The sequence below is a fragment of the Anser anser genome (genome assembly GCF_964211835.1).
Source record: "Anser anser genome assembly, chromosome: 7".
NCBI lineage: Eukaryota > Metazoa > Chordata > Aves > Anseriformes > Anatidae > Anser > Anser anser.
Genome location: NC_139727.1, coordinates 28,622,247 through 28,641,307, shown reverse-complemented (window position 1 = coordinate 28,641,307; position 19,061 = coordinate 28,622,247). Strand labels below are relative to the sequence as shown.

General features: G+C 45.4%; 2 protein-coding genes across 18 annotated transcripts in view; one reads left to right on the top strand and one right to left on the bottom strand.

Moving 5' to 3' along the window:
- Positions 1-13,890, top strand: part of SH3PXD2A (SH3 and PX domains 2A) — a 251,243-nt gene extending 237,353 nt beyond the window's left edge. For all 8 annotated transcript variants that reach the window (XM_083845064.1, XM_083845062.1, XM_083845063.1 and 5 more), the window contains one exon: positions 82-13,890. In XM_083845064.1, coding sequence (XP_083701190.1) covers positions 82-1,974 — 1,893 coding nt within the window. In that variant the 3' untranslated portion in view covers positions 1,975-13,890. The remainder of the gene's footprint in view (positions 1-81) is intronic.
- The window catches only part of NEURL1 (neuralized E3 ubiquitin protein ligase 1), a 153,871-nt gene continuing 147,278 nt past the window's right edge, over positions 12,469-19,061 (bottom strand). For all 10 annotated transcript variants that reach the window (XM_083845074.1, XM_083845077.1, XM_083845079.1 and 7 more), the window contains one exon: positions 12,469-18,670. In XM_083845074.1, coding sequence (XP_083701200.1) covers positions 18,429-18,670 — 242 coding nt within the window. In that variant the 3' untranslated portion in view covers positions 12,469-18,428. The remainder of the gene's footprint in view (positions 18,671-19,061) is intronic.

Below are 19,061 nucleotides of genomic sequence, written 5' to 3'. Positions count from 1 at the left end.
GGGGACTGGGTTGAAAGGGAAAAGCGGAAAGCAATTTGTTGAGATTTTTGTGTAAGTAACATGCTCCTTGTCATCTCATAGGTTATAGAAAAGAATTCTGGTGGCTGGTGGTATGTGCAGATTGGAGAGAAGGAAGGATGGGCTCCAGCATCTTACATTGACAAGAGGAAGAAGCCAAATTTAAACAGAAGAACCAGTACTTTAACCCGTCCAAAAGTTCCTCCCCCAGCACCTCCCAGTAAACCAAAAGATTCTGAAGAAGGAACAACTGGAATGATTTCTTCAGGGGATACCCAGGACTCTCCCCACAAGCTCAAATATGAAGAACCTGAGTATGATGTGCCTGCCTTTGGCTTTGAGTCAGAGTGTGAAGTAAATGAAAGTCATCATGAAGAGGGCACTCCTGAAAAACGACTTTTTCAGCCCCTCAAGCCCTCTCCTGTGTCATCACTTCAGAAGGCAAAGTTCAAAGTAGGAGAGTCTTCAGAGGATGTTGCTCATGAAGAAGAGACCATTTATGAGAATGAGGGATTCAGGCGTTACGCGGAAGATACTTTGTCCAATAAGGAATCTAGTGGAGACTCGGATTCTCAGAAAAGCTCCTCTCTCTCCTTGATCCGAAGGAATTCTCCATGTTCCAACTCCCCAAAATCATCACTTGTGAAGCCCAAGATGGACAAAAACATCCAGCCCGATCTTGGAAAATGTCACTATTCCAGGAATGAGGAGACGAAACCAAGGTCAGCTTCAGATGTTGGTTTACGTAGCATGCCAAGAACGGGTGTGAAGAAAGAGCCTGGGCAGAGTCCTTCCATTAGAGCAAAGCCAATCGTTAGGCCCAAACCATTCCTGAACAAGGCAGATTCTCAGAGCCAAGAAAAGATGGATATCAGCACTTTAAGGCGTCAGCTGAGGCCAACTGGGCAACTCAGAGGTGGACTTAAAGGTTCAAGAAGTGAAGAGTCTGAGAGCCCCCCCCACACAGCTTCTGAGAACCAAGATGATCCTGTTAGGAGGAGCTCAGCTGACCTCATTACAGCTCCTTCCCGTGCTATTTTCTGCTCTAGCCATCCAGCCAAAACTGAGCAAGAAAATGACTCCAGGTGTTTCTATGTGACCACTGACTCATACCAAAAGGTACAGGATTCTGAAATTTGCTTCCCAGCGGGTGTAGAAGTAGAAGTGCTAGAAAAGCAACCCAGTGGGTGGTGGTACCTGAAATACGGAGATATGGAAGGCTGGGCTCCTTCCCATTATTTGGCTCTCCCAGATAACCAGCAAGAAACGACATCAGCAGAGACTGACGCCTCATTTGCCAGGAACAGGAAAAATGAAAACAAGTCAAACAGTTTAGAGAAGATAGAGAAGAGAGTTCAAGCTTTGAACACCATCAATCAGAGCAAACGTGCAACGCCACCCATCCCAAGCAAACCTCCTGGTGGTTTTTCAAAAATGTCAGGGCCAGTCAAAATGCGGAATGGTGTGAGGCAACTTGCTGTCCGGCCTCAGTCAGTGTTCGTGTCTCCCCCTCCAAAGGAAAACAACCTGTCATGCTCCTTGCGCAGAAACGAGTCTTTAACATCTACTGATCATCTTAGAAATGTCCGTCGGAATTCCTCCTTCAGTAACACACGGTTGCAGCAGGGTGATGCGAAGGGAAAGCAGCCTGAGCGGTCGGGCACGGATGGCTCAGAGACCACCTCCAACCTCCCCACCCAGAGGAATGGGATCCCTGTGTCCACTGTCAGGCCAAAGCCCATTGAAAAGTCCCAGTTCATCCACAACAATCTCAAGGACATCTATGTTTCAATTGCAGACTATGAAGGGGATGAGGAGACTGCAGGGTTTCAAGAAGGTGTCTGCATGGAGGTCCTTGAAAGGAACCCAAACGGCTGGTGGTACTGCCAGATCATGAATGGTGTGAAGCCATTCAAAGGCTGGGTACCCTCAAATTATTTGGAGAAAAAGAACTAATATTGCAATATCTTTAACGTCCCTAATTTATACTGTTCCTGCTGTGTAAATGTGGAAAAAAAACAATTACTACACAAAAAGACGTTTCCCTGTGCCCCAGTTTGTACAAAGGGACAAAGGAGTCTATGCTGAGGACAAATCTGCTATGTTCTGGAGAGGTTTGTGGGGTTAACATGTTGTAAGCAACTATGAGGAAGATGCAGCATAGTCAAATGCCTTTTTGTGAAGTTGTTAATAATCTTGTATGTGTAACAGGGTATGACATCCCATCTTTCCAGTTATTGACAGGAAACCAAATGTGTGCCTTTCGTGAGAGAAATACACATGCGTCTACTTGGGGAGTTTTGTGCCAAACTCTTTTACAATCTTGGCTCCCTTTCTCCTCGTTCTTGTCCATACATGGAATACCCAAGAGTTTTGGATGCATTTCCACAACTTGCAATGAGAAGCAAATGGAAGTTTCTGAAACACAGAGGGACTCTAATCCTTTGGAGAAGCTCACTTTTTTTTTTTTAAACTCTTCTCAACAGTTGGTTGGTCCAGAGTTGGAGCCTTTTCATCGTGGAGAGATTTGGTCTCTGACTTCAGCTGTATTTTGTTGTTACTGATAGCTCACCGGCAATGGCGATCAGGTGGTGTTGGTTGGGGGCTCTTTGTTTCCTTTCTTTCTGTCTTGTTCTTTGAGTTGATTTCAGGTGTTCTAGGGCAGCAATGCCTACTGGTGCTTGTAAAAACAAACCTATAAACCCCATGCTTAAGCACGTTGATTAATTCACAGGCTCCATATTGATTTCTGTGCTTGACTTCTGCCAGGAGATCCTGGCTGAATTTCTTTACAGAGCTGGGTTTCTCAAAACTTATCATAATATCAAAATGTACAAAAGTCCCTTAAGACACTGAAGACAAAGCTGTCAAATGTGTTGCTTCTGTTTTTTGCGATCTGGTCCAAATTCAAGCGTGCTGACTGCTGGCAGGGCCCACAAAGGTATTAGTTAGAAATAGCCGTAACCTTCTGCAACAGCAGTGTTTACAATGAGGGGGAAAAAAGCCATCAAACTCAGTCTGCACATCCTTAATTTGTATATTTTTGGGGAATTGTTTTTCTGTGTTTTTGTCTTTTCTGTGCATTCTGGGTTTACTTTTTTTTTTGTCTTGGTTTACCAGAAGAGACTTAAAACTGAAGTAGGAGCCAAATGTGTTTCTGTTCCCACTTGAATCCAGAAAGTACGTTTGTAATGGACAGTGAACCTGGGTTTTTAATGCTCAGAGATTTAATATTGAAACAATTATGTCTAAAATTCATCTAACCAGGAAGCTGCCTCTTCTAGTTCCATTTCTGTTTGCCTTTCTTAACTCATGCTTTCAAACATGGCACATGGTGGGGGTAGTTTGGTTGGAAATAGATGAGGCATCCATTGGAAAAGGCTTGGAATACGGAGTTATTCCTGAGGTAGCCAACTCTTGTACTGTAAACATCATTGGCCAAATCCCTACTGTACTTGAGAAAGTCTTGCTTTTTTTTTTTTAAATGGCCTTGTTAATCACTAAAGATGAATATCTGGTTCCTTTAAATAATAGGCAGTATTGTATGTCCATTTTAAGGGGGAAGGGGCAGACTATTTCACTACTGGTTTACACAAAACGATACGTGCCCTTTTTTCCCACCAGAGCTTCATACTGATTTGGCTTGGAAGGTAAAGGTTATAAAGACTTCAAAATAGCTGGGATCAAGGGACTGAGTAAAACAGCACAACAATATTGTGTGTTACCAGGGATGTTTCTCTGCCAAAAAAAAATTACACAATTTATATGTTGTTCTTGTCTTTATTCTTAATTTTCTTGGGGGGTTGGGGGGGGGGGTTAATTGCCATGGTAATATCAAGAGAGTTGCCTACAGCTAACCTGGCTGATGTCCTTTTGGTAGCTGAAACAACATCCAGGTGCCACAACTGGCTACGAACAGTGCTGTGGCCCGAGCAGCTCTCTGCATCCCAATAGGGATGGGAGGGTGTTTGGTTGGGATCCCTTTAAATTGTGGTGGCAGGAGAAGGAGGTGTATCTGCACAACAGCTCGTATCACAGTGTGCAGGGTCCTCTTAGTACCTTACGTCTTGCTATATAATATATATGTATATATCCAGTTAACTACATCTTACTGGATGTCTATCTGAGGCATTGTGGCCCTGTCTCTCATACTTCTCCCCATTTTTAGTTGTACTAATATGGTAGCAGCCATAAAAGACTGCTGGAGCTGTTGTGAGATTATAATAGAAGTATTATATTCTTCTGCTGGACAGTATTAAATAGAGCAATACATAGAGTTATCTGCTAGATTGCAGTACTAATAGTAGTGACTTAGTGACTCGTATTAATGTTGTTATGATTTATTTTAACAATAATGATGCGGAAGTGGTTCATTATTTTTGAATTAATGCACTTTAACAATAAAAGAAACCAAAATGAAAGCCAATGCAGAGAACTAAGTGCATTATTTAAAGGTGCAGTATATAATTATCATTTTCTTGAAGCACATATTTATTAAGAATTAACTTATTATTTAAAATATTCTAAAGTTTTGTTTAGAGACATTCCCACCAGGTCATCTCTTTGGGGGGATGTAGAAGCACAGCTCCCAAATCTTCTGCATTGAGCCACTGAATTTTCCAAGTACGGTGCAGCACGCTGTGAGCCCCTGCCCAGTGGGAGGAAAGCAGCACGCGATTCACACAGGAGAGCCTGGACTACTATAAATGTTCATGCCTGCATCCAGCAAAGCCGAGCCCAAAGCACCTCTGAACTGCAGGAGTGCTCATAGGGTTTGGGAAGGCTAAGCTGCTTTCCGTGGCCCTTTGTGACACTCGGCTGCCACGTGCCTTGCACGATGCTGGTTCCCAGTGGACATGAACTTGCTGCAAGGCTCAGGTTAGTGTGAGGGCTTTTGGATCTGCCTGTGAAACGCAAGGCACCCATGTAACAGAAGTTGCTTTGTCCCACAGCTCCTTTTCCACCTTGCTGCCTTGCTCTTCCACCCCTGGCTTTTGCAGGGAGTTGGTTTGGCAAGCGGTGCTGGGGGTGACGCTGTTGGTGCCTGCAGCACCACCGGGCTTTTCTTGAGCATCAGCCCAAGGCATGTTCTGGCCCAACTGCTCCTTTATTCTGTCTAGAAGGCTTCATGGCCCTGAGGAGAGCCGGGGCCTGTAGACGGGCTGCAAAACCAGGCACATGGCCTCCTTCCTCCTTCTGCCCCCACCTGCACCAGCAGAAGGGAGGGGTGCAATTAAACTACTTGATGCTAGAAATGAATGTGGGCTGCTGCCTGGCATGTTGTGCTTCCCACCAAGTGGCAATGCTTTGGTTTGGGCTTCCCTTTATTTGACGTTTGGTGCTTTAAAAGGGCATTTGTAAAATAAATACCACCCCCTCGCACACACCCCAGAATTGCAGGTATTTTCTTCCTCTTCTCTTACTGTTGTCACAGCATCTCTGATTGTTTTTTCATTTTAATCTTTCAACTGAAAGGTATTAGGACAAGAATTGTTTTCTTGATTGGCAAGCAGCTACTGGTAGTCAGCTCCGCTGATATCCAAAAGTACAAGTGATTTTTCCCTATTAGCTGTGAAACAGAGCGAAAGGCCTTAGACCAAATCATAAAAGCTGACTGTAAAGGCAAGGAAACCTGGAAGGGTTTCAGGGGACAGTGTAGTGCTAGAAGCATTTTAGCTCTTCCCTAAAATGTTCACGTCGCCTTAAGCTTTATTTACTAAATTTGTCAGAACTGACACTGGATCAAGAGCAATATTTAAATGCAATGTACACCTCAGTGAGCACTCAATGCAGAAATCAATAGTACTGTTTAAATGTCTCTCTTTCTGGTCTCTTCTTGAACCAGACTGAAGAGGAAGAGCTCTGCAGAGCTTCGGCAAGGCTGTTTGCAGCTGAAGGGGGCCCTCCTCCGGGGGAAGAGGCGGCTGCTGTCACCGCGGGGCTGGCGCCTTGCTCGCACCGCTGCCCGTGCTTTCCAAAAAGTCTTGAATTTGGACCAGCAGAAAATCCAAAACCCGATGCCGTAGAACAAAATTTGAGAATGTGAAAATTGTCTTGCTGTATACTGCAACTTTAATAATAATGAGCACTTCTGAGTTCGTTATTGAGGTTTATATAATGCCTGAAAAGTTTAGTTGCTGTTTTCCTTTGTCTCCCCGTTCAAAACACTCTCTCGTAACAGCAGCAGTAATAAGTTTTTGTTAGCTGCCCTTCCCCATGGGAGGCAATTCCTGTTAATTGTCTTAGCTCTCTTGCCTTGCAGTGGGTGGGTGTAGTCATACCTACCAGCCTTTTGCAAGCCAAATTTTTCAAGATAAAAGCTATGATGGGCGCGTGCCAAGATGTGTCAACTGGACGTGTGTGCCATGTCGTCTCGACAGGAAGTTTTTGAATCAGTGTACATTAATAGCAAGTGCACAATAACGAAGGACTGAAATTGGCTGAAGGTTAGACTCCAGAAAAAAATATTAAATTTCACATCTGCACTGGTACAGTTAAAAAAAAAAAAAAATGGTTTTGGCCCTTGTGGATGCGCACCCCAAAGTCTCTTTCCATTATGATGCTATAAAGTTTGACGAAGGCATTATATAATTGTTTTCATCACTTTCAGATCTTAATGAATCGTATTTTATTGTAATATATATTCATTGCTTTCCTCAGTTAAAAAGAAAGTTACTGCTTTTATCTTATATGAAAAACAAGGGAATTTGATAAAGCATTCATTATTTTCATATTACTAGTATTAACAGAATAGAACTAGTACTATTTAATTTTAGATCTTCATAGCTAGCTTGTTAATAACTCATATTTTCCTGTGTTGTATCCTAATTTTTGTCTATTTTTTCCCAAATACTCTGCATTCTTGAGAAAAACAAATCCAATGAGAGGATAAGTGCAATATTCATAGAATAAACAGGCCCCTCATCCAGGACGTGGAGTGGAACGTGCAGTGTGAAATGTTTGCAATTCTCTATTCATGCACTCTTAGGGGAAGGGAGAATGCAGGAGAGGGTGCAGCTGGATGAAAACAGGACCCTTGGGTAGGTAGGGACTGATAGCTGGGATTGTTTGGGGTGGGAACAGTTGCTTTTTGTAAAAAGCATCACCTGTTACTAAAAGTGTAAAGATTATGCAGCATGTTGCCAGGTTTATGTACAGAATGTACATTAACATCCTCATCAATACAGGACTTCTGAGCTATGCTTTAAATACTTTGTATGTCGTCTATGCATGATACTGCTTTCTGTTATGTCTCTGCTGGTGGTTGTCCTCTCTTATGCTTCAGAATCGACTTCAAAAGGGAAAATGCTGCTGGTGCAGTCCTAAGTTTTGATAGTGTATTGTTACTAGTATTTATTGCAAAAGCTATGGAAGTATTTTTACACGTCCTCATTTCTTTTTCTTTTTCTTTTTTTTTCCCCCTTAGGTTAACGATAAGGAAGAAAGTCCCTGTTTTAACTAGATTATTTCTCACCTGCAGAATTTCACAGCCAATTTGGGTTTTGATACCATATTTCTTGCTTGCAGAGGATGATCTCTCAGGTCCAAAATAAAGTTGAGCAGAAACTCTGCTCTTTGAAAGTACTTTTATCATAAGTCCTATTTGAACGAAAGGAGAACTTCCATCTGTCCAAAACAATGTGATTTCCATGTAGCAGCAAAATTTTATCTCTTTGAAAAACTGGACTGTTTTCATGAGAGTCAAAAGAAATGTGAAAGCCAGAGCATTTGGTTCTCTGAGCTCTGGGGAGCACATCTCCTGTAGCTCTGCTTCTTGTCCCTGGAGGGCAGTTGTACCTCAGCTTCCTGCTTAAGTTTTGTCCTGCTGTTCTTCAGTTTGTGAAGGTATGAATATTACCAGAGACCTTTGCATTCAAATAGAAAAACTGAATTCTGCAGCTGTACTGAAATGTTATCAATGACATGATTTTGGCAACCATCGGATACTTTACAGATAAATCTGGTTTTGAGGAGCCAACCTAGTTCTTTCACGTGCTCTTGTCTAAACCAGCAACAAGTCCATGAGCATCAGTAGAGTTGGCACTCACTGTGGACCATTCTCAGCAAAAGCAAGCACCCCTGCTCAGTCCCCATGCCTCCGGAGGGAGCACAGGACCACTGAGCCCCGGGGCTGCCATGCCATGACCCGCTTCCCTGCAGGTTGTGCAGCTTTTTAAAACCAGAGCTTTGCTGCTAGTTTGCCAGTGTCTTCCCGACACCAGCGGCTCCTTCTCTGGCAACTTCAGATGCTATTTACCTGCATAGCAAAGTGCTGTGCGTAAATTCAGTGTTCAATAGCTGCCAACAATACCAATACGATGGTCTGAGAGCAAACGTGTTTTTTTTTTTTTCCCCCAGTTGCTTTTATTTGCTCGATAGAAGCAGGGACCACCAATGTGGCGATGTGTGGGGAATGTCTGCACACTTTACCTCTTCAATGGCCTCTGCTAGCCATGTTCAGTGCTTATTATTTCTCTTCCTCTCCCTCTGTGCTGCTCAGTGGCCACATCTATTGTTTGTCTGTAACTCTCAAATAACGTACTGTATGTAGGGCCCCTGCACTCGGTTGACTTTGGGCTGCAATGTTGCTGTTGCTGCTTTTCCTCCTCTCTCTTAGCCCCCAACTCTGAGCAAAGCAAAGATTTCTGTCTTAAGTCACCTGTAGCTCTTCCTAGTTAGATACCTCTAGGTGTCAGCTTTGTGGGGTGTGCATGCACTGCCGAGGTGGGGAGCGAGGGTGTCCTTTTACTTGGGTGTCCTCACATCAGGGCCGGGGCTCTGCAGCGAAGCCGTGCTGCGTGTGGACCTGACTGGCGTAGGCAGAACAAGTTAGCTTCTCCCATTTTATAATGTCAGGGTGGGCTGGTCCCATAAACAATGTTCTTCATTTGTTCTTGCATCGAGGTAGCATTGACTCTAGCTGGAGAGTGCAATTTTTTTTTGTTTTGTTTGTTTGTTTTTAATAAATAAATTTGGTTTAAAGCTTCACACTGGCGTTTTACAGACCTGTTCTTGTCAGCATAAGCCACTGCTGTCCTGAGTTGAGACTCCTGTTTGTTACTGAATCAAAATAATGGGAATTATATTAACAATTGGGAAAGAAATGAGAGGTAACTATGTTGGCAGGGGAGGGGTAGATAAAGATAAAATATGAGGAAAAAAAATGTTTTTAATAAGGCCGTAAATTGTTGGGTCTGACACTGCGGGTGCTTTCTCTGTATAGATGGTTTTAACGCATCACTGCTCTGTGTTAGGGTTTTCTATTACCGAGAAAAGTTGAGTTTTACACTCCATGACAGACTATGGCAATCCTGAAGCCAATGACCCACCAAAGCCAGACAAACTTGTGCTACGTGGTTCTTGTAGCGGAGGCAGTTCGTGTGGCTGGGAGGTTGCGTTCACTGGGGTCTGGCTGCTGCTCCACACCTGCCTGCTGGCCCTCCAAAAGAGCCGGGTGCTGGTGGCACTGTTGGGAAGTGTTTTCTGTCCTTACCTGATGGTGATCTGCCCCTGATGCTCAGGGTTATTCGGGTGCAATGGTACCTTTCTGTCTTGGTCCCTGCGTGGTGGCGGAAAGAAGCAGAGGGGAGGGAGAATCGCTTGGCACTGCAGGAGAATTTCTGAAATGTAACTCTTGATATGAAAGTAAATATTTCAGGCTTTTCCAGATACTCTCCTCTCAAAGCTATGCTAGCGACTCTGTGTTTGATGTCTGAAATTGAAGCGCTACAGCAGGCCTTCACTGTGCAAACAGTTCTGGTGTCGTTTGAGAGTTTGTTCTCAAACTGTGTCTGGGTCACCAGGGAAGGAGTAATAAATAAACAAAATCCCATCATCACCCTTGGGGTTTAGGTGGGGGGACGATCAAATTTGTTTCTGAGTCTGGGTCCCCCTGAGCATGCAGACTGGTTTTGTACCTGTCCCCAAAAAGCAGGACAGAAGAGAATGCTGCAGTCACTGAACTTAGCCTGTAACAATTTAGTGAACTGGAGCAAATAAAAGGGGAATTGAAAACAAACCTTTTTAAAAAATGAAATATTTCTGTGAATAGCCGACTTAACTATTTCCTGTCTTAGACTTTCATGAGGGAGGAAAAAAACAGTTATAATTGTTTCCAGTCTCTAGGAGAATTTTTTTTTGCCCCGTGCTGAATAGGCTTGCTGAAAAGACTTGCTCATTACTCACAGTGGGTTCAAACCTGGAGTATTGTGAAAGCAGAGTGTGTGTAGTGTTACAATGACTTTTTTGTACTAAGGGCCCAAACTAACTGTTGTGGGGTCAATAGTGTACAGAGTAGGTGCACTTCTGTTGACTGGCAAGGCTCATGTTATGTCAGTGCCGTTCCTTTATTTTAGGTTTAATCACAGACAGCAGCGTTGGTTACTCTGCTCCCAATGTTTGGGCATAATCAAGCAGATGAGACTCTTCAGTTAAGACTCGATATTGCATTTCACGTAGGAGAATTCTTGCCAGCAGTTTGCTGCTTTGGTCAAAGTTCAGATGTAGATAACTCAAGGAGGGTGTTGAAAGCAACTCCGTTGGGCTTGTACGTCTGTGGCTGTTTCCAGAGCTGTTAATTAGCCCAAAGAATTTCTGGAAACAGTGGATAATCAGTTACTGGGAGCCTAAACCTGTCACTGAGTGAAAGCTGAAATCTGTTTGAGTGGTTGTGCTCTCCTCCATTAGGAGAGCGCTTGCACATGGCTCGTTTGGGAAGTCCTGTGGGTTTCACTCTACCAAATTCGGTCAAGGCCTGGTCCAAATGAGGCTTTGCATTGGGTTTCCTGGGTCATTGATGTTCTTATTGTGACCTTGAATATTAAATACTGTTGTCATTGTTGTGTTGGTGTAGCACTCCATTTTCTAGCGGATAGGTGGTGGGAATGTACCTGTGGGGGTTTGGGAGAGTATGTTGGTGACCAGAGATAGAGAAATGTGTGGTTGGTCTTAGTGTGTGTGGCCACGTTGGTGATGCTATTTGTTTGTTTTTGTTATTTTTTGTTTTGTTTAACATGGGAACCATTTTGTCTGTTCTGCTTGGGAAAAAGTCTAGAAGTTGGTGTGGTTTCTGTCACTGTGTACATGGAGAAGGAATAACTGAGAGATTTTCTTGATTTTGTTTTTATTTGGGGAGAGGTTATAGGCGGGAGTCCGTTCAGTTTGTTTTGGGATGCGAGTTAAGAGTTGAGCCAAGAGTTGAAGAAAATTAGTTTGGGGAAACCTTGTGGTTTTTTGTTTGGTTTGTTGGTTTTTTTGTTGTTTTTGTAACATCTTTGGACCATATTTGCTTGTGGCCTCTAATCTAGTTTCATTGAAGGCAGTGGAGTGAATATTGGTCATAGTGCAGATGTTTGAGGTTTTGGCCAAGTACCGTTTCTTTCAGAGCTGGCAGGTATTTCGACATTTATGGCATCAACCATTAATGTACCTATAGCAAATGTAGAGCTAGAAGCAGAACTAAGTACTGCAGCCCCATGGATTGTCCAATTTTTGTTTAATGAACTTGAGGTGACCAGTTGGATAAAACTGTTTGTACGGTGAAGAGCTCCTGCTAGGGTCCAAATGTATTTGGGTCTCTGAGGTGCTTTCCTAGAAAAGCAAATCGGGTGCATGATAGAAAAATATTGCCTTTCTCAATCATTCCAGTCAAAACTGAAAACCAGAAAAATGGCACTTAAAACAAGCAACGGTACCTTTTGCCACTGGTGGTATGAGTTATATCATTAACGAGGGACAAAATGCACCCATCAGTCTGAACTGGCACAAAGCAGAAGACCTTGTGACCAGTCCCTGAGCCTGCATGTAAACTTGGTAGATTCAATGCGGATTAGATTTCTAGCTAGCAAAGATGAGTGACTTCTTTACAGGCCAACACAAGAGTTACATCCTCAGTGCAGAAAATACAGCTCTCCTTTGTGTCAAGTGATCCGTAGAAAAGTCTCTCAAGCTTTTAGATCATTTGGGGACCTGTAGCTGATACATATGGTACTGTGGGCCTGTTTCTGGGACTGGGACAATAGAAGTGCATCTCCGTCCTCTTCTAGATTAATGAAATGATCATAGCACCATTTTTTTTTGTTGCTCTAGATTTGTTGGGGGGAGGGGGGAGGGCAATAGTTGTGCAAACCATTACCTTCCCCCAACCCAGACTTGCAGACTTGACTTGATTTTAGTGCCCAGTCCAGGGCTGGTTTCAGAGCTGTCCTCGTGGTCGTATTGTAGGCCAAGTGCAGTAAATGAGTGTTTGATCACCAGATCCAGCCTGTGTCTGCTCATGTCACAGGCAGGGGGCAGTTGGAAGATGGCTCTGCTGCCCTGGTTGGGACAGGGGCTGCATTCAGGATGCTGCCCTCATTTCTATGACTGCCTAATGGCCATATGCCGTGGCCATTGTGTTTGCTTGCTCAGAGAACCACAATACAATGTAAAGCAATGGAATTTATGTGTGTGGTTTGTTTGTTTGTTTGTTTGTTTTTTCCCTAGAGCAGCATGTGCTGAAGCCATGAAGTAAAAACAAATGTTTGGGGGCGGGATTTTAATCACATCTGTGTCTGTAGAGGTGAGAACTCTGTACGGGTCACTCAATGGAGAATGAGAAAACTTCTCAGGCAATTGTGCTTGTGAAGATGCAGAGCAAGAACTTGAGATTTTTGTCTCTGAAGGTAGATCTCAGCATCCCTCTTCAGGCATTTGTTACAGCTTGGAGGTGAACAGTATCTAATAATGGTTATTCAGGACCGCTCAAAAAGTTCTGGAGGAAAAGAAAGAGACAATTCGAGGTTCTGTACACTTGTAGAGCAGGGAGTTACAATAAACTTAAAATATTGTCAGGTGCTTTATGGATTTAATTTTTTTTTTCCTAGGATTGTCACAGGTCCTCATGAGTGTATCCTGGCTGATGCTAGTGGTGTGGCACAGCAGCTGAGTATAGACACCTGCAAAAATGCATAGCTATACATCTGTGGTGTACGTGTGTATATTGGCAAAGATCAGCCTAAAAAGGGCCTGGAGTAAATTATGCTTGATAAGCGCTCCCTATCCGCATGTTCCACACACACCACAATAACGTGTTTAGGCAGCTTTAGCTCCTCTCAAGGCATCTGCCATCACACACGCAGGTGCTGCAGCCTGGGCTTTGGAGGGTGGTGAACGCTAGTGGAAAGGGCAACTCTGGGTGCACATCATCCCCCTGCCCTTCCTGCTCTTCGGCTGTGCCCAAAGCCAGTGCTCTGCCATGCCAGCGCAGGATCAGGCCCTTGGCACATTTGTCCCATCCAACAGGGTCAAGCTCAGCTCTGCCGAGCGCTTTGAGGGGTGTTTGCAGCAGTGAGCACTGCTCCGCAGCGGTGATGCGATGCTCACCTCCCATGTGTGCAGGACCAGCGGAGGTTGCGAGGGACGGCCAGAGTTTGAGGGCTGTTTTCTCAGCGTTATTACAAGTTCTTGCAATGTGAACCTCTAATGTTTTCAAAGACTCAGGCAGAAAGGACTTGCTAAACAGACTGTACCTGTCATCTCCCAGTTCATTGATTGCTTGGACCAAAGGTGGTGCTAAATCTGATCTTCATCTGTAATATTTATATTTTGTTGGACTTTTTTTTTTGAAGTGTTTGATAAAAACAGATGCAGTGTCCTTCTTACATGAGAAGCTTATTCCCTGCTTGGGATTTGGCAAAATTCACTGGACCTTCAGGGTCCAGAATTGTTGCTTGATAACATTTGAGCAGGCTTGCAGTGTTCTGGGGGGAGGTGGGGAAAGGGTACTCTATCTTCAAATGCTTGCAGACTGTAAGAATTGACTTGTGATTTTTTTGTATTTTGTTTACATTGCCTCTTATGCCCTAAGGAAAAATAAATTTTTGACCTTTTTAATTGTGATCCATTTGGTTTATTTTAATTTTTTCAACTTTTTCAATACTGTTTTTAATTCCGCTCGGTTTGTCAAACCACTAAATTTAACTTTCCCAAAATAACTTGTGACTTACGTGTATGTGCAATGGCAAATTTCAGCTCAGGCTTAAATGGATAAAGGATCTTCTCTTGTCCCCTGGCTCTGAGTTGTTACTGTACCTGTATTTTTGTCTCCTAATCCACAAAGTTTTATGGACTGCTGCCCTCAAACACAAAGACCCTTTGTATGTGTTGAGCAAGGTCTTAAGATACACTTCAGTGTGGTTTTTGGATCTGCTGGCATCAGATCCAAACTAAGAAGGGAAGCATCCTTTTGCTTGGGTGGCCCTTCTGTGATAAAAGGGTCGCTGAGCAAGTTGGGATGAGTTCTTAAACACCCCTGCATGTAGGCTGCAGAGCAGGCTGTGGTTGAACATGAGATTTTAAGATTTGATCCTGTAAGGTTGCTGGGTCCTGTGCTGGGCCCTGCTGGCTCCTTGCTGGGTTTGGAGGCCCAAATAATAGGTAGAAATTTCCTGCTATGTGAAGCAGATGAGTAAGGGAGACTAAAGAGCTTCTACTAATGGATCCCTGCTCCTTATGAGGGATGTCCCTGAAGGATGCAGGGGGCAGTGGGATTAGGGAATGCAGAGCGGGGCGAATTGTAATAAGGGATGTAATTCTAAACAAGTCTGTTTTCGAGCACGTCAATCCCCAGCTCAGCTATGGGCCACCTCTATGAAATATTGTCCACAATTGTCTGCTTCCTTAGCGGTTTGCAAATCTGTAGGTAAAAAGGGTCATTCCCAGTGCCTGGCTTCCACATTGCAAATCAGAGCTGCAGAGGGGTTGGCTCTCACTAACTGCTTGCTGCTGCAGCAGGGGATGGCTGAGCTTGCCTGCACGTGTCCTTCATTTTAGCAGGGGGGCATGCCTTTGCTCCCTGCTGCAGCACTTCACAAACATCTTGCAGAGAAATGATGTCCCTGGAGATGGGCCAGCTGTCATCAGAGGCACAGCATTTGCTAGCGGCACTTGTGAGATGCTCCTCCATGCTGGCACATAGGTGGGTGATGCACAAGGAGCCCTGCTTGGGCACCCCAGCTCTCTGAAGGTTGCAAGGAATTACCAGGGCAGAACCCAGTCCTGGGTGCTTTAAAGTACAAACATATGCATGAGGAGCATGCCTGGGAACTGTGCCTTCCCTTCTGTGTGTGTAGCATGATCCTTAGGGTTGAAAGGGTTTTTCTAGGCCAATGCAATCAACAACATATTACTCTAATGTACACCCTTGTATATTTTAACCCACCATTAATTGTTCCCTTCATTCCCCATTTTTCTCTGAGCTCCACCATCAGAGCTATGTTGTACCCAGACTAATTCCTCTGGTCCCACGTATGTGTAGTTGTGAAAAAGAGCAAAATCAACCCTTAAAAAAATTAATGATAAAGCCTATTAGGTGCAGTGCTGGGCGTGGAACACCAGGTGGCGATGGTGCACCAGTTCTGCCACTCCTGTACCACTTTCGGAGCACCTTTCCCGTCCTCATCCTTCCTCCTCCTCATCCTCCCCTAGCGCAGTCCCTGGGCTCAGGCCCAGCAATCCACCGGCCAGGGAAGCCCTGGGGATGGATGGCCCTACCTGAAGCATGGGGAGGGCTGCGGTGAGGTCCCTCCTCACTGCAGAGGGTCACAAGGAAGCAGCTTTCATGCCACCATTGCTCTTACCTCAGCCTCTTGTTCTTGCCTGCCTGTTATGTTTTGCCACGCTTATGGAAGTGGCAAATAGTCACTCATGCTGCTGCAGGATGCCTAAATCAACTTTATTCACAATCACAGTTATCCAATTTTTCACAATTAGTTATTCTTCTCTTTAAACAGAACACAAAACATTTTAAAGTAAAGCGATGAAATGCAAATGACACAAGAACACAGAGGTACTTGGGAACCTACACAATTCAAACAAAACAAAAGGTTAGGACTGTTGTTCTTACTGTTACTGCTTTTGCTGTTTTTTCTCCCTGGAGAGAGCTTTGCTCTCCTACCTGCTCACAACTGGAGGCCAGCTGATGCTGGGAGCAGGACTGAACCCCAATTTTTGAGCTTGGATGCTGGGGGAGCTTTCAGCTTCTGCTAACTCCTAGTGTTTGGTCCACAGTAAAACAAACACAGTTATATATTAAAACACTCTGAATTCAAAAGGTGAAAAGGGAATTCACACCACTGCACTGATACCCATGGATGGAGTTTCTTGAAAAATAAAATGTACCCATTGGCTTGCCCTGCACAGGAGGAAACTGGTCCCACTGACGTGGTGAAGGCTTGGGAGGCTGCTTATTGCACATTTCCCTACATCCACTATTCTAAAGACACGTTCCTACCCCTTGGGTTCTCCCTCTCTGAAACTTTTGCACTGGTGTTTGTATAACTACTGACACAGGCTCCCCATGCCCGCCAGTCACTGTGCTGTCCTGGAGGCTGGCTCCATGCCTGCAAACTGGCTGTGCTCCTGGCATGGCAGCTGTCACCCTTTCCTCCAACCCCTCACTGAGGGGTCCAAACGCAGGAGCCAGGGTGCTCCAGGGCTTTTGACAGCCAGCCCAGAGCACAGGGCTGAGCCCCTGGGTTAGGGGTGGACATGAGAAGTGTGCAAAGAAATAATGTAAATCCCTGTAACCAGGGTATCAGCGTTCAAGTCACGGACTGCCCACCAGGCGGGCAGGGGGTGGCTGCAGGTCCCTGCAGTAGGCTGCAGTGATGGCGGTGCCTTTAGAGAAAGGCTCTAAGATGCGCCCTCCAGCTCTCAGCATCTTCATTGACTTCTTTGAGGGGACAGAGCAAGGCCATGTTTTCCAGGTGCTCTCAGGAGCAACCATTGTGGGCAGGTGCTCCTTCACCCGCTCCACTACACGCAGGGCTGTGGGTAGCCATGCCAGGAGAAGGCTCAGCAGGACGGGTATAACCCCGTGCCCTTCCCCAGCCCGGGCTGGTGGGCAACATGGCAGGGCAAATGCTTCTGCTGCACCCCGGCCCTGACCACCCTCCTGGGCCCAAGTGCCACCTCTGCCTCCCACACAGCCCTGGAGGCACCAGGATGGAGCCAGAGGGGAGACAGGGAGCACCAGCTACAGCAGAGCTGCCCTGGCTGGGCCCAAGGTCCAGCAGCTCTGGGCCAGGCTGGCGGCCATGATGGTGCAGTGGTTGTCACGGCAACCATGGGGGCCGCCATTACAGGCACCCACAGTGGGGACTGCAGGGTTCCCAGCTGGGGCAGGGGGGTTGTTTAAGTAAACCGAAGCAAACTAAACCCCTCAAGCCATAATTTTCTTTTTCCCCTTCTAACACCTAAGGACAGCCATGTCCTGCCGGCGGGCTGGCTGTTGAAGGGCTGGCTAAGTTCCACCTGGCTGTTTTTGTCTTAAAGCACAGTGATAAAGTTACCAGTAAATGAGACCCGCAGACATGTGGTTTATACATTCTTCCCCAGTGGGGTCGTTTTTTTTTTTTGTTTGTTTGTTTTTTGTATGTGTTTTTGGGCTTGTTTGTTTGTTTGTTTTCTCTTTTTTTTTTTTTTTTTTTCTCCCTTAGAAGTGTTGTCTCGATGGTAAGGGGAGGAAAGGCGAGGGAGGTGTATCTCCCTCTCCTGCAGGCCATGGGGGCAGAGATGCTGTTGGATCCCTTGAGCTTCATGGAGACCATTTGGGACAAGCCACAGCAGCTCGGTGGTGATGGGGTGCGAGAGATGCTTGTCATGCAACAGGATGGCGACAGGAGGTGGCAGGATGCTGCTGGGAGGGAGGGTGGCCAGTGTTGGCTGCCAAACCCACCGTGAATGCCTCTGCTGGGGAACAGCAGGACAGCCCTCAAGGTACTGCCATGGTGCTGTTCTCTTCCCCACATCCATAGGGAGAATTTTGCTTCAAAAGTTCCAGATCTTTTTCTGCACTGGCTCCAGGCCTTCCACTGCAAATGTGCTCACTGTATCTCTCCCTTGCTGGGTCAATATTTGCCTCACTCCACACTTTCTAATGGGCTTCCTATAGTCAGGCTAGTTGTACACAGAAACACATTCCTTATTTCTCTTCTTCTGCCAAGGTGTCCTCTGCACACACCGTGTCTTCAGAAGGAGAGGCGCAGCACTGAACCTTTTACCACTTGCTCTCCCTGCTAAACATTGGACATTCCCCTCCGCTGTGCATGGTGTAGAAAAGGGATGATTGCTCCAGCTCTTGTTTTTTGTTTGTTTGTTTTGTTTTGTTTTTGAGATAAAATTTAAAATCTGTAGGAGACAGTAGTCCACTGTGATTTCTCTGACGCACTGGAGTTCAGTCCCAGGGCTTGCTTGGAGGGTAGAAGAGCAGCATCTAAGCTGGTGTCATCTGTTGTCCATGGAAGTGGGGATCAGGGTGGTGGTGGGCGATGGTTTTTGAATCTCCCAGGTGATGAATAGAGACCGAGACCTGTGTTATTTCACAGTCTCCTCTCCACCTCCCTAGTCCCACCACAGCATCTGCTGCTGCTCTAAGTGCTGCGGTATGTTTTGATGATATCTTTGATGGCTCGTCTGCAAATTGGACAGCAAGCATTGGCCATCTTCTTGAGCTTCAGCCCACATGAATAGCAGAGACACATGTGTCCACAGGAGTAAATGACCGTGTCTACCATGTTCTCATAGCAGATGGTGCATTCGTCTCCCCAGGGCCCTGAGATGGATGGGGAGATGGGTGACTCAGGCAAGCTGACAGGAGAGTTGGGAGCTGTGCCTGAAACACAAAGAACAGGGTCACTCATACTGCTTAAAAGGTTTCTTGACACCCTGAAGCCAGCTACGGAGGGAGGAACCATGGCCTAGAAGAAATAGATGCTCCAGGTTCAGGGGTCCTTCCTGTGATCTGCTGGCCCTGTCGCTGAGACCTGGTTCACATGCCAAGGCTCAGGGCAGCAGAGAGGCAGCATCTGCTGGGATCTGCCGCCCACATAAAACAAACCAGGAGACAGCTGTTTCCAAGCAGGGGACAAAGAGCAGTTTCACATTTTCAAACCTCTGTCTAAATATTAACAAAGGAGGAAAAATTAGAAGGGGTGGATCAAGTCATCTGCTTTGAAAAAGGAGAGGCTAGGTGGCACATGGTGGCAGCAGCTCCCAAGACAAAC